This window comes from Staurois parvus, unplaced genomic scaffold (genome assembly GCF_062004578.1).
Source record: "Staurois parvus isolate SC_StPar_1 unplaced genomic scaffold, SC_StPar_1.0 ptg000299l, whole genome shotgun sequence".
Taxonomy (NCBI): Eukaryota; Metazoa; Chordata; class Amphibia; order Anura; family Ranidae; genus Staurois; species Staurois parvus.
In genome coordinates, this window is record NW_028318095.1 from 21,705,398 (window position 1) to 21,718,182 (window position 12,785).

At 39.9% G+C, this 12,785-nt stretch overlaps 1 protein-coding gene across 12 annotated transcripts in view; it reads right to left on the reverse strand.

Moving 5' to 3' along the window:
• The window catches only part of MYO18A (myosin XVIIIA), a 462,365-nt gene that overhangs the window by 394,077 nt on the left and 55,503 nt on the right, over positions 1-12,785 (reverse strand). For all 12 annotated transcript variants that reach the window (XM_089683011.1, XM_089683012.1, XM_089683010.1 and 9 more), the window contains exon 2: positions 8,068-9,194. In XM_089683011.1, coding sequence (XP_089539137.1) covers positions 8,068-9,090 — 1,023 coding nt within the window. In that variant the 5' untranslated portion in view covers positions 9,091-9,194. The remainder of the gene's footprint in view (positions 1-8,067; positions 9,195-12,785) is intronic.

Below are 12,785 nucleotides of genomic sequence, written 5' to 3' on the forward strand. Positions count from 1 at the left end.
GATTTTGATTGGTTGCTTTGAAACAGTGTTCTCCAATGGCACACTGATGCCGTAAGCCTCTTTATCACATTTCACAGACAGTCCGGGATTTCAGAGCAAGATACATCAATATTTATTATTTTTACAAAACTATTCATGTGATCATGCTGTGCTCTCCCATTACATCAAACCACAATGGGCTTGTAGGTGTTGCAGTATTCGCACATTGTATCGAATATTCATATAATGGGAACAGGATGGACAAGTAAAAGGATCCAATTTCTTCTTCTTGCTTTCCAGAATTCACATTCTTCACCGTTGTCTTTTATTGTATCCATCACATATCTTTTATTGTGAAACTTGCTGCTTTCAAGACATCCCAGAATTGTTACCCTGTTTGTTAACCCTGGTGGTGTGTAAAAAGTTTGCATCTAGGTGACCCTATAAAACAATACCAACAGGACAACCTGCAGAACCATCAGCAACATACCCAGCGAGGGTCATTATAAATTTCTGGGTGTCAAGATAGTAGACTATATACAGGTGAAACTCAAGAAATTAGAATATCGTGCAAAAGTTCATTTATTTCAGTAATGCAACTTAAAAGGTGAAATTAATATATGAGATAGACTCATTACATGCAAAGCAAGATAGTTCAAGCCGTGATTTGTCATAATTGTGATGATTATGGCTTACAGCTCATGAAAACCCCAAATCCACAATCTCAGAAAATTAGAACATTACATGCAATCAATAAAACAAGGATTGTACATAGAACAATATCGGACCTCTGAAAAGTATAAGCATGCATATGTACTCAGTACTTGGTTTGGGCCCCTTTTGCAGCAATTACTGCCTCAATGCGGTGTGGCATGGAAGCTATCAGCCTGTGGCAGTGCTGAGGTGTTATGGAAGACCAGGATGCTTCAATAGCGGCCTTCAGCTCTTCTGCATTGTTCGGTCTCATGTCTCTCATCTTTCTCTTGGCAATGCCCCATAGATTCTCTATGGGGTTCAGGTCAGGCGAGTTTGCTGGCCAATCAACCACAGTAATCCCACGGTCATTGAACCAGGTTTTGGTGCTTTTGGCAGTGTGGGCAGGTGCCAAGTCCTGCTGGAAAATGAAGTCAGCATCCCCATAAAGCTTGCCTGCGGAAGGAAGCATGAAGTGCTCCAAAATCTCCTGGTAGTCGGCTGCGTTGACCCTGGACTTAATGAAGCACAGTGGACCAACACCAGCAGATGACATGGCTCCCCAAATCAACACAGACTGTGGAAACTTCACACTGGACTTCAAGCATCTTGCAGTGTGTGCCTCTCCATTCTTCCTCCATACTCTGGGTCCTTGGTTTCCAAATGAGATGCAAACGTTGCTCTCATCATTAAAGAGGACTTTGGACCACTGAGCAACAGACCAGGTCTGTTTTTACCAGGTAAGATGCTTCTGACGTTGTTTGTTGTTCAGGAACGGCTTGACAAGAGGAATAGGACATTTGAAGCCCATGTCCAGGAACCGTCTCTGTGTGGTGGCTTTTGATGCACTGACTCCAGCCTCAGTCCACTCCTTGTGAAAGTCCCCAACACTTTTGAATGGCCTTTTTCTGACAATCCTTTCCAGGCTGCGGTCATCCCTGCTGCTAGTGCACCTTTTTCTTCCACACAACTTTCTATTAATGTGCTTTGATACAGCACTTTGGGAACATCCAACTTCTTTTGCAATGACCTTTTGAGGCTTTCCCTCCTTATGGAGGATGTCATTGATGGTTATCTGCACAACTGTCAAGTCAGCAGTCTTTCCCATGATTGTGATTCCTACTGAACCAGACTGAGAGACCATTTAAAGGTGTTATGGCTTAATTAGCTGATTAGAGTGGGACACTTTGAGCCTAGAATATTGCACCTTTTCACAATATTCTAATTTCCTGGGATTGTGGATTTGGGGTTTTCATGAGCTGTAAACCATAATCATCACAATTATGACAAATCACGGCTTGAACTATCTTGCTTTGCATGTAATGAGTCTATCTCATATATTCGTTTCATCACTGAAATAAATGAACTTTTGCACGATATTCTAATTTTTCGAGTTTCACCTGTATATGAATGACAGGTCTGCCAAGTGTATACGGTAAGTCATGACAGGCAATAAGTATAGGTCAGTAAACAACTAAAAACTTCTGCAAGCAAACACTGCATCTGGACTACAGTCAACTTTAGCAAAAAAACTGAACACCAGGATGAGAATAAAGGATAGCCATTTATTTAAATGATATATGCACTAAAATGGTTACAATGCATTTTTAAATGCAGTTGGTATAAGTACCCAAAACTGTCGTCATACTATCCTATAATCCTCTGAACAGCTGGTTTCAAACTGGAGAGGGAGCCATTTACAGTAATGCCAGCCTGAAACTGCCCATACAAGATCTAATGTTGGCCGTTTCCTGCTGAATCGGCAAAAAATGAATCCATGAATGGCCCCCCATTCCATAAACTCAAACACAAGGAGCTGGGCAGAAAATTGTTGGCCAATCAGTGATCACAGCCTATCAGCTGCAGTCACTGTTGAGGTATTCTGACAGCCACATATGCCGGCTGTCCAAACATAACAGACCACTGGAGAGATTAGCCCATCCATGCTGTTTAGAGTTGACGAAGAAATCTGTCAGATTTCTTTCATTCAACCCAAAGGCTGGACAGAACAAATATAGGAGTGTATGGCCAGCTTAACACTGGAGGCTTGATGGCAAGAGGAGAATGAACAGAGTTACAGCCACATTTATGCAGGGATACTCCTGCACTGCACCAGGTGGGGGGGGTTCTGTGAAGAGGTACAGTGCTCAGTTGCACTAGATGTATGTGAGGTCTCAGACCTGGCTGTGCCGTCTGGCATGAATAGAATTAAGGAATAAGTGAACTGTCTGACAATTACAGAACAACAAATTGACAGATAAAACAGTTCAACTATGTATTTAGCTGCTGGCCTGGAGTTTAGCTTTAAACCGGGCTTAAACTGTAGAAGCAGTGCCCGAAAATCCAAACATAAAAGACAACGCACTAGTTACCAGCATTACCTGTGGGCTTCGTAAAGTTGATCTTTTCCCCATAAGAGACTTGCCTTGCCTTGTTCTGCATGGTTTCTCTGTGTGGTGGTGTTACATATTGGTAGGTCTTTTGCTGCCAGAGCTGCACACCTAATGACTGTTGAGGCAAAATGTACAGCAAAAGGGATTGATACTTACCTCTCTTCCAGTAATCCAATGGCCCCTGTCCCTCGCCTGCACCAGTATCATCATCGTCTGTGTACTGGCAATCTTTTATCCAACTTCATTAGCCAGTACAGGATGATGTCACTCCTGCGCATGAGCAGAAGCCATTCATCACGGCACACAGGAATCGGGCCAGCGATGCATATGCACAGCTCAGCGTATCTGTCAGAGACCGCTGGGAGCAGGCAGGTAGGTGTATTTTATTGCAGAAGCATCACTGCCTGCTTGCCATTACAGCAGGACTTAAGAAGAACTGAAGGAAGCAAAGATGCACAGAATGGATGAAGCAGAAGCAGGGAGATCCTTGCACTGTAGAAACTCATGTACAGCTTCCTCTCCAGAAAGGAGAATAATGAAGAACACAGTAGTGACATCATCAAAATACAAGGCATTCTCTGATTGCCTAAAGTGGAGAGCTGGGCAATGCTGGCCCAAATAATCTATTTAAAATGAAAGGAAACCTGGAGTTTTGGTCCAAGCAATTAACATTTTAAATGCTCCCTATAACACAGAAAAATTCAATTCACTTTTTGAGTTCTTGCCCACTCTAATCCGAGTTTTATATAAGCCAGTGTTGCAAGATTTACATTCCTTGTGGGCTGAAGCCTCCTCACAGTGTTCTCTCTGCAGCCTTCCTCCCATACTACCTCTATTTTCAGCATAATGAGAAAAGGCAGTATTTGAACTAACAAATATCCTGGTATGCACACGCTGAAACTCATGAACAACAGCTCATGAAGAATAGGATAGCCTATGAACACTAAACCAACTGAAGTGAATTAATTGTGGAAGACAAACAATGTTAGACCAAGGAAGAAGGCTTGGAGGGTACGCTGGCATATGAAGGGTGTGTGTGTGTGTTTTATTTTATATTACAACCACACTGAATGGTACCCTTATGGGGAATAGAATAGATATACTATTACACAGAGGCATAGCTTGTAAAGGTGTTCGACAATGAACAGCTGATAAAATATTTACATCCTGCCGCTATATATACACCAAAGAGTAAAGCAAGGATAAGGATGGCCGACTCTGGAGCTGTCACTTTCAAAAACAAACCCAGCAACATGAATCTCCCATATTTTTAAACTTTAAAACTGACAGACTCACAAAAGCTGACCCTCAATAGGTAATGTTAGCCTTCTTTGGAAAATACATAACATTTTGACATACCTCAAATTAAAGACCGAAAAAAAAAAAACACTTCTTAGCACCAGTTTGCCTACAGGCATATAGGAATACTTCTCATGATTATAACCAAACTGCAACAAAATATATTAACACAGACTTCAAAGCAACAGTTTATATAAAGCGTGTTGCAATAGATGCAAATTTGTTATGCCAATTAAATCATTTTCATAGGTTTACCCAAAATGAAATAAGGTTTTCTTGAGCATATCCACAAATCAAAGTACTTGACAACATCTACAGAAATGCCTCATTAGTGCAACATAATGCAAAGTCATTACCCGGCCATCCGCTTTCAAATATGGATTCCATACAAAAAAATGTTCCATAGATAATACTGTTCAGCAATTGGCCCGAATCAACTAAATCATTTTAGTTCATGTCCACAATGACATTCCCAACATATGATGTGAACTTCTCTGTATGCCCTTTTGGGCCAGTAACTCACATTAGTGATATAAAAGGGTCAGCAGGGCAGCCCACATTTTCAGAAGAGGTCAGGAATGCAGTCTCCATATTCTCTCATGACAGGTTTTCATTTGTTTTCAGACCGTTTCATTTCAGGCCATTTGTTTTCAAAATTACCTATTTGGAGTTAGGCTGGCAAAAAGATTTTTTTTTTTTGAGGAATTCCCACCCCCTCCATGACTCTCTTCTGGCAGAATATACTATCAGCAGCTGCAAGTTATAGGCTGCAGCTACTTAGGAAGAAAAGTTTTCCAATATTCAACAAAAGTCGATTTAACTATCAGCTGCTTTCAAACAGGAACCCTCATACAAGGATCAAGATTTGGCTGGTCCCTGCTCAACCAGCTACATTTTAAATAATCTATGGCCAGATTTACACCTAAAATGGTCAGACTACACAAAAGTGCTATTTTACTCAAAGTGGAGTTGTCCACTGGCCTAGGACATCTCTCAGAGTTTGGAAGCAAATTTTCACTGCCTTAGTTCCCAGCTCATTGTTGGGTCCCACTCAAAAGATAACCTTGTGTCATATTCTCATTAAAGCAGAACTAAACCCTCCTATTGTTTTTAGCCAAGGAAGCTGCCATCTTAGCCTCTGTTTAATATTCAGTACCCATAACGCTGCACATGTGATCAGTTATGACACCAGATATTTGATCGTTTGGCAGTTTGGTTGAGAACACAGGCAAATGTGAGTTACATTTTTGGAATATGCCAGGAATGTAACAATGTTTTTAAACTGGTAAATTGATGGGTTTAGTTCCGCTTTATTACAAAACATCCTCCAACCACCCGAAGTCCCCAAAAGATAACAAGATGTTTAAGCAACAAAAAATGGACAGATCAGCATTAAACAATGAATCAGTGAACCTGTACATTGACATAAATGGACAGACATGTTAGTTAGCTAGCCTGCCACCTCTGCTTAGGTTTATTTTCCATTCACTCCCCCGCCACCCCTTGCTGCTATCAGAATCCCCTTCATAAGTTGCAGACTGGCCTTAGTTTTCAGTTTACGCAAGGTAAGGAACCATTCCACTACTCCTTAGAGCCTGGCAATTGGATGCTCAAACACATGTATGCCATGGAGCTTTGGCAATTGAATTGGATGTAATGAGGAGAGTCCCATCATCACACAAGGCTATCCAGAAAATCTCTTTGTCCTAAATAGGTAAAGTACAGATTTGTTTAAGACAAAAGCAAGCAATGTACTATATAACACGATTTGTTCAGTATTATTCTTGGTCACATTGTTATAGATCATATGACTGACACAAGGTAACCACAGAATTTCCCTGTGGATATGGAAAAATACAGTACAAATTGTTAGTTTTCCTGCCCAAGTCTGACTGGCTGGATACAGAGCTGACCTATTCCAGAACAAAAACTTTCCTGGGTTCTGGCAGTCAAACCTTTACTATCTCTGTAGTGTAATCAGAGCTTTAACCTGCAGTAGCTGCTCTGTGTATTGTAAGAGGACACTGATCAGTTCCAGTTCTCAGAATTGCTGGTTGCATGCATCAGCTGAGGCAATGTACACAGAAAAAAAAACCCCAAAAACAGAACTGAAAGTGTTATCGGTTGTATGAATTGTCACATACCAATTCCGATTATCCAATGGTTTCCAACATTTATTCCATCAAGAAGAAAGATACATGCAACAAGCCAAGTCTTAGAACATTGATATATATTCAGTTTTGCTGTTGTGCATATGGTTTTATTTTCTCTTCTGCTATGCCTTTTGTTATTTTAATGTGAAACTCCAGCAGTAACTGAGGAGAGAAGGGTTTAGTGGTGTGTGTGGTTGACATATTGGAATTTGAAACAAAATGAGTCAGGATTCACAATCTTAGCCTGCTTGCTGAAATAACTGAAAGGAAGGATGAGATTGACACATGTGGCAGCCATGAATCTGAAAGCTGCACTCCCGAATCTTCAAATACCTAGCTAGGGAGCGCAAGATAAAGCTTGTCACCAGCCAAATTTTTTTTAGATATTTAATTTGTAGACTGGGAAAGGGTTGAAAACCTTACGGGCTTTCTATATGCAGAATCTTAACAACACATACTGTAGGCTGAAGTACAAATGGAACCAAAAATAATCACAATTACTTTCTGCAACTTGATATTCATATACAGCTAGATATGTAAAATAGCACTACTACACTACTAAACTGGAAAAATGTATACATATAACATCCAAATCATTTCCTTGCAAATATAAAAAAAAGATTCCCATCTACACATCACAAGGCTTTCAAGATGTGAATGCATAACTAACTATAGATGAAGATATTAAACATATTAATATATACCATATATATATATATATATATATATATATATATATATATATATATATATATATATAAATTAAATCAACGGAGAGGCATAACTCATAGCAACCAGACTACAAATCTCATGTTTCTTGCACATGTTCAGATGTGCCATAGACATTAGACAGAAGTTCAATCGTGAATACATAGCTCAACAAATATTCTTAACAGATTAGTTAACAGAAATTCATACTCCTACTACACCCATGTGCAAATCTGTGCTCTTAGCAGACCCATCAAGACACCAGCCTGTCTTGGAGGAACAATTGCTATTGGTCAGAAAAATCTAGGAACTTAAAATTGACTACTATGATAAGCATCACATATAGGTACCTTTAGAAAATTAGATATAAGTGCTACAGGTAAAACTCCTACATACATACAGTTTAAACTGTTCACAAAAGTATTTGTACACCTGTATTTAAAGAAAGCAACACAAGCTATAAGTAACCTATTTCGACCCTGAATACACAAGGCTGAGAAGCTCTAGGACACGGTCAAGTGATAACTAAAACAGTGTTCCATCTGCAAGTATATATAGAAAAGACGCACAGATAGAAGTCATGCTTTTATGGTTAGTCATATATATTAAGTCAATGTGGAAAAGAATTCAAACCATAACCAAGAATGCACAGATAAAGAAGAGTTTAAATAAATAGGAATAATATGCAGCCAGACGTTTGTTCAAGAGGTCTCTCAATGACAATCACCCGGCAAAAACTGTGTTTCAGTATCAGAACGAATGCAATACCTTGGAACACTTGAAGACATCTCCAAATGTGAACAAAACAAAGCATTAGAAAAGCTCGGTAGTGTGATACTTACTTCATTAGCCTCTTTTCGTAGACCCTTACTGCTCCTCAACCAGCTTCTGCTTAGCTCACTCAATTCAGGAATGGGCTGAACCTTCAACCTTACTGTATCTCCAGACTGACGGATCATTTCCACAATTTCATCTCTGGATTTATTCTCCACATTACGACCATTTATTTCCACCAATCGGTCACCAGGAACCAAGCCCAATGCAAGGTCTTTTGTGCCAGCACCTGGCTCTGCAAAGTGAACAACTCTCCTATACACTTGGCCATCAGGTGCCCTGTCTAGCATAGTTGTCCTACGTAGAGAAAAGCCAAAATCTCCAGTGTTTCTTCTCTGAAGCTCCAGTTCTCTTGGTACTGGTGCCTGTGGTGGAAGCACAGAGGGCAACCTCAAATCAGCTGGGAAGGTTTTCCCCACTACTTCTGGGACTTTGACAGCCTTTGGACTACTGTTTGATGGGATCACTTGCACTGAAGGCACAGAGTGTTTGCTGATTTGTGCATCAAATGCTCTGATTTCAACCTGTGGAGAAGGAGCAGCAGAACTCTCTGAAGGGGTGGAAGTTTCAGACAGACTTTCATCTTTGCTCTTTTGAGAGAAGGAGAACCTTTTGACCATTTGTGCCACTCCAGAAGAATTCTGTTTAGCCAGGGAACCAAACTTAGCAGCACGCTGAAGTACACTACCCTTAAAGTTATTCTCTTCAATCTTCAAGTCATCACTGGAGCTAGCAGTACTGAGGTGTCCAGAATCATAGAGGGCACTTCCTCTATTGCTGATATTATCCGAGTCAATGTCTGTAAGGTTAAGCTCAGAACTGCTAGCTACCTTAATGGGTATAGGATTAGATATTTCCAGTTTGGTTTTAGAGTCCCGTTTAGATGAACGATTAAGGTTAAAAAATCCTCTCCTCATGCTCATCTCTTCCAGACTCTTCAGCTCCGCAGCCGACATCCTCTCCTTCTTTTCTTTCTTTTTCTCCTTTCTGATTCCATCCTTCTCTTTATCCTTTTTCATCAAGTTAAACATGTTGGAATGTCTTTAGAATGTACTGTGCAGAATCTGAAACCTACTGGCGATCAAAATGCTCCTTCTTCTGGTGTTTCTCCAAGACTCATAGATAAAAAATTTCTCTAGAAAAAAAGAAGAAAAAAACACAATGAGATAAGAATGACTTCACGGATTGTTAAACAGAGGAATAGTGCTGAAACTGACCCAGATGCTGCCACTAACAATAGTACAGTATTTCCATTGTATGCCCTCTTCTGTAGAAGTTACTTATTGGAGCTAAATATCAGCTTGCTCACTTATAAACACAATTAAAGAAACTCAAGTGCAACTGAACTGAAACACACTTTAATAAAAATCAATGCATTAATGATTTCTTGAAATACATTTTAGATATTAAACACAATAGGAACATTTCTTCTTTACAAGGCATATGAGACATTTGATGTGACCAAAAAATAAAATTACAGATTTTCACTCTACTTTACGGCAGAACTCCATGCCAACCACTAAACACAGAACTGAAAACGCATACAGATGGTCTAACAACCTAGAATATTTGTAACTCTTTTCAAGTGCTCTTGTGATTCACATACATCTACCAGGCCATATATAGACAGAGTGTGACAATACAATTCAAAGCTGGCAGGTCACACCTGCCAATACTCCCTATTCAGTCCTAGTGGCTGAAACATGTTTTGGTAGCACCAGTGTGGTATGCAATAGAGTCTGCTTGGCTCATAGAGCAGACACTAGCCACTTTCAATCTGATTTCTCGTACAGAGGATTATGGGAAATCAATATTCATGTTCATAAGCCTGCACATGCTCAGTTTGGTGTGTATTGCTAAAGAGTTTTTTCTTTTCTTGAGAGAGTGCATGTGATCAGCAAAGGGCCAATCAGTGCTGTTCAGACAAAGGGTCAGGGGTTAAGCAGCCTCATAGGACAATCATGGGGAGAATGAAAACTCCTTTTAAAAGCTTTAACCAGCGCTCTGCTGGACACTGATAGAAGTCACAAGACTGCTCTAACTGCTGATAAGAAAAGGTATTTAACAGTTTATATTTACTAAAATAATTGCATTTCCATGTTCTGTTGGAGACCAGATATAGTGAATGCAGTGTGCTGGGTTTAGTAACACTTTAAATTAAATTTAAAATGTAACCCCAATCAAACTGCTAAATACACAGTTAAAATACACATGGCTGTGGTTTTATCTGCCATTCCAATTTAGCGCTGTCAGTCTTGCAGTTTTTCAAACTACAAAGTCAAACAAATGAGAAATGTACCTCCCAATTCTAACTTATCGAACTCAACAGTACAGCTTCCTATGACACCTGCTTCCAGCACTGTTATTTGATGGGGAGTCAATGCTCAAATAAGCGCCACTTTTAATGAGCAAGGAGCCAATGAAGGAAAGCAATGTTAAACCAGGGAGCGGCAGTCCCATCAGTGATTTCACTGAATGGCAGAGGTGTGTATCACAAGAATGGCTGGCCAAAATTACAAATCCTCTTCTCTTTGTTTATTTTTTTATTCTTTTAATTGGCTTTGCAAATGTTGAGTACAAAACAGAACCAACTGGGCATACCCTGGCTCAAGAGGGCAAAGATGGAAACAGACACAATTTATCTTCTATCACTTGGGAGGTCAGGAAAATTTTTTTTTTTTTTGGGGGGGGGGGGGGATTTGTGCTAGGAGGTGGGATTTGAAGAGGGGGAGGATTTGTGCTTGAAAAGTGTCTGCCATTTCAGGGGTAGAGCTGGGTCGATTATAATGCATGCCCCTGGTCAACAAGACCCACATACTAAACCCCAGTGCATCCAAAACAGAAGCCAAGTAGCACCGGTAAACAGAAACAAAAGCTTTTTTGATATCAAGGGTCAACAGTACTGTAATAGTCAATTGAGGATAGCTGCAAGTGCGTAAAACTCTACGAGCATTATTATTATTATATTATACAGGATTTATATAGCGCCAACAGTTTGCTCAGCGCTTTACAATATGACGGGAGACAATACAGCAACAATACAGTTCAATACAAGAGGGCCTGATCCTGGGAGCTTACAATCTAGGATTAACATCAGTAGACTTACCAGGCATGAACCCAGTTTGATCTATGTTAATAAGGGAGGGGAGGACCTTCATCAAGCTGGTGGCCAGGACCTTCGCAATATTTTAAATATCTTAATGTAGTTCAAAATTTAAATAAGCTGTTAGGAGGTCAAAAAGATCCTACCTTTGAACTTTTTCTCATTTCTATGGTGTACAGAGGTCCCCACATTTCTTATCACATGGCTGCACACCAAAGAAACATTTCTGTGCATTTTTCAGGAAAGGTCTACAGGCAGCAGCTCGCCTGATACCAAATTATCCATACACCCCTTACCTTAAATTTCCATTCAAAGATGGAAAAATAGAGACACAATTTATCTTCTACCACTGGGAGTATTAACATTCTTTCACTACAAGGGGGTTTCCTAAACGGCTGCCTTTACAGTGACATCAAACAGAGAACAGGCCAAGAAAATCCAATTAAACCTCTTACACATGTTTTTCATGATGAGCTGATAAGCTGTTAAACTTCTTTTCAGCAGATTTTCATCTGATAACTATGATAAGCAATGTGTACATTTTCTTTGAATGACACATACAACATGATTTGGGTTAAAATAGAAGAAAACAAAAATACAATCACCCACCCTCTAAGAGGTTTGGTTATATTTCCTGCATACAGTTACTAATAAGTCTCAATGTAAATAGCAAACCCCCCACCCCACAACTTTTTCAGTCATGTGGTGGCAAAGATCCAGTGACCATGTATGCGTGTGGCTGGTGGGTGTAAATTCTTTCAGAGTCAACAACGCCTACAACTATGGACGCCAGAGGAATGGTGTCACCACTTTAAAGATTTACACCCCAGTAACCTGATTTTGAAATCATGCGACTTGCAGTGAAGTCAAACGATTTCAAAATCGGGTGACCTGCAGATTTCCTTGCGATTTGCAAGACATCTGACACAGACGTCTATGCAAATCATAACAAAAGTAGTGCGTGCACTACTTTAGAAATTGGTGCGGCTCTGACCAAGTCAGAACCGCACCGATATGACCACTCTAATAGGGGACAATAGGGTGCGACTTGTCATACGATTTTCAAGTTGTCTGGCATGCAAATCACACCCGATGTGACCAGGGGCAAAGTCCACTTTTGTTATAATAAAAGAAAAAAAAAAAAAACCCCTCCCTCTCTGGGTGATCTGTGTACATTGCAGGGATTTGAACAAACTTTGTTACAGATTCTTTCCTTTTGTTATTCTGAAAAAATAGCTTTTCGTTTGTCTGTGTCCAAATGCAAAGTAAATCTAATGGGAGTGATTTTATAATTATCAGTCACCTGAAAGGCTCTAATGAAGGAAACTGAAGGGGTCTGCATCACTGCAGACGTAATTTCCCTTTGAAAAGAAAGGTAATTTTGTATCACAATTGTATACACTATATTTTTTCCTATGATTTGCCATTTTTTTCCCCCAAAAGTGGAGTTACCCTTTAAGGATTGAGTAGCCTTTTCGACCCTGCACAGCCAGACGCCACTTGTCAGAGCTTTGCTCTTAGGTGACCGCTTTGAAAAAAAAGATTTACATAGAGATATATTAGAAACTGTATGCAGGAAATGTGATCAGGGGGAGGAAACATTTAAAAACATGGGTGACAGTA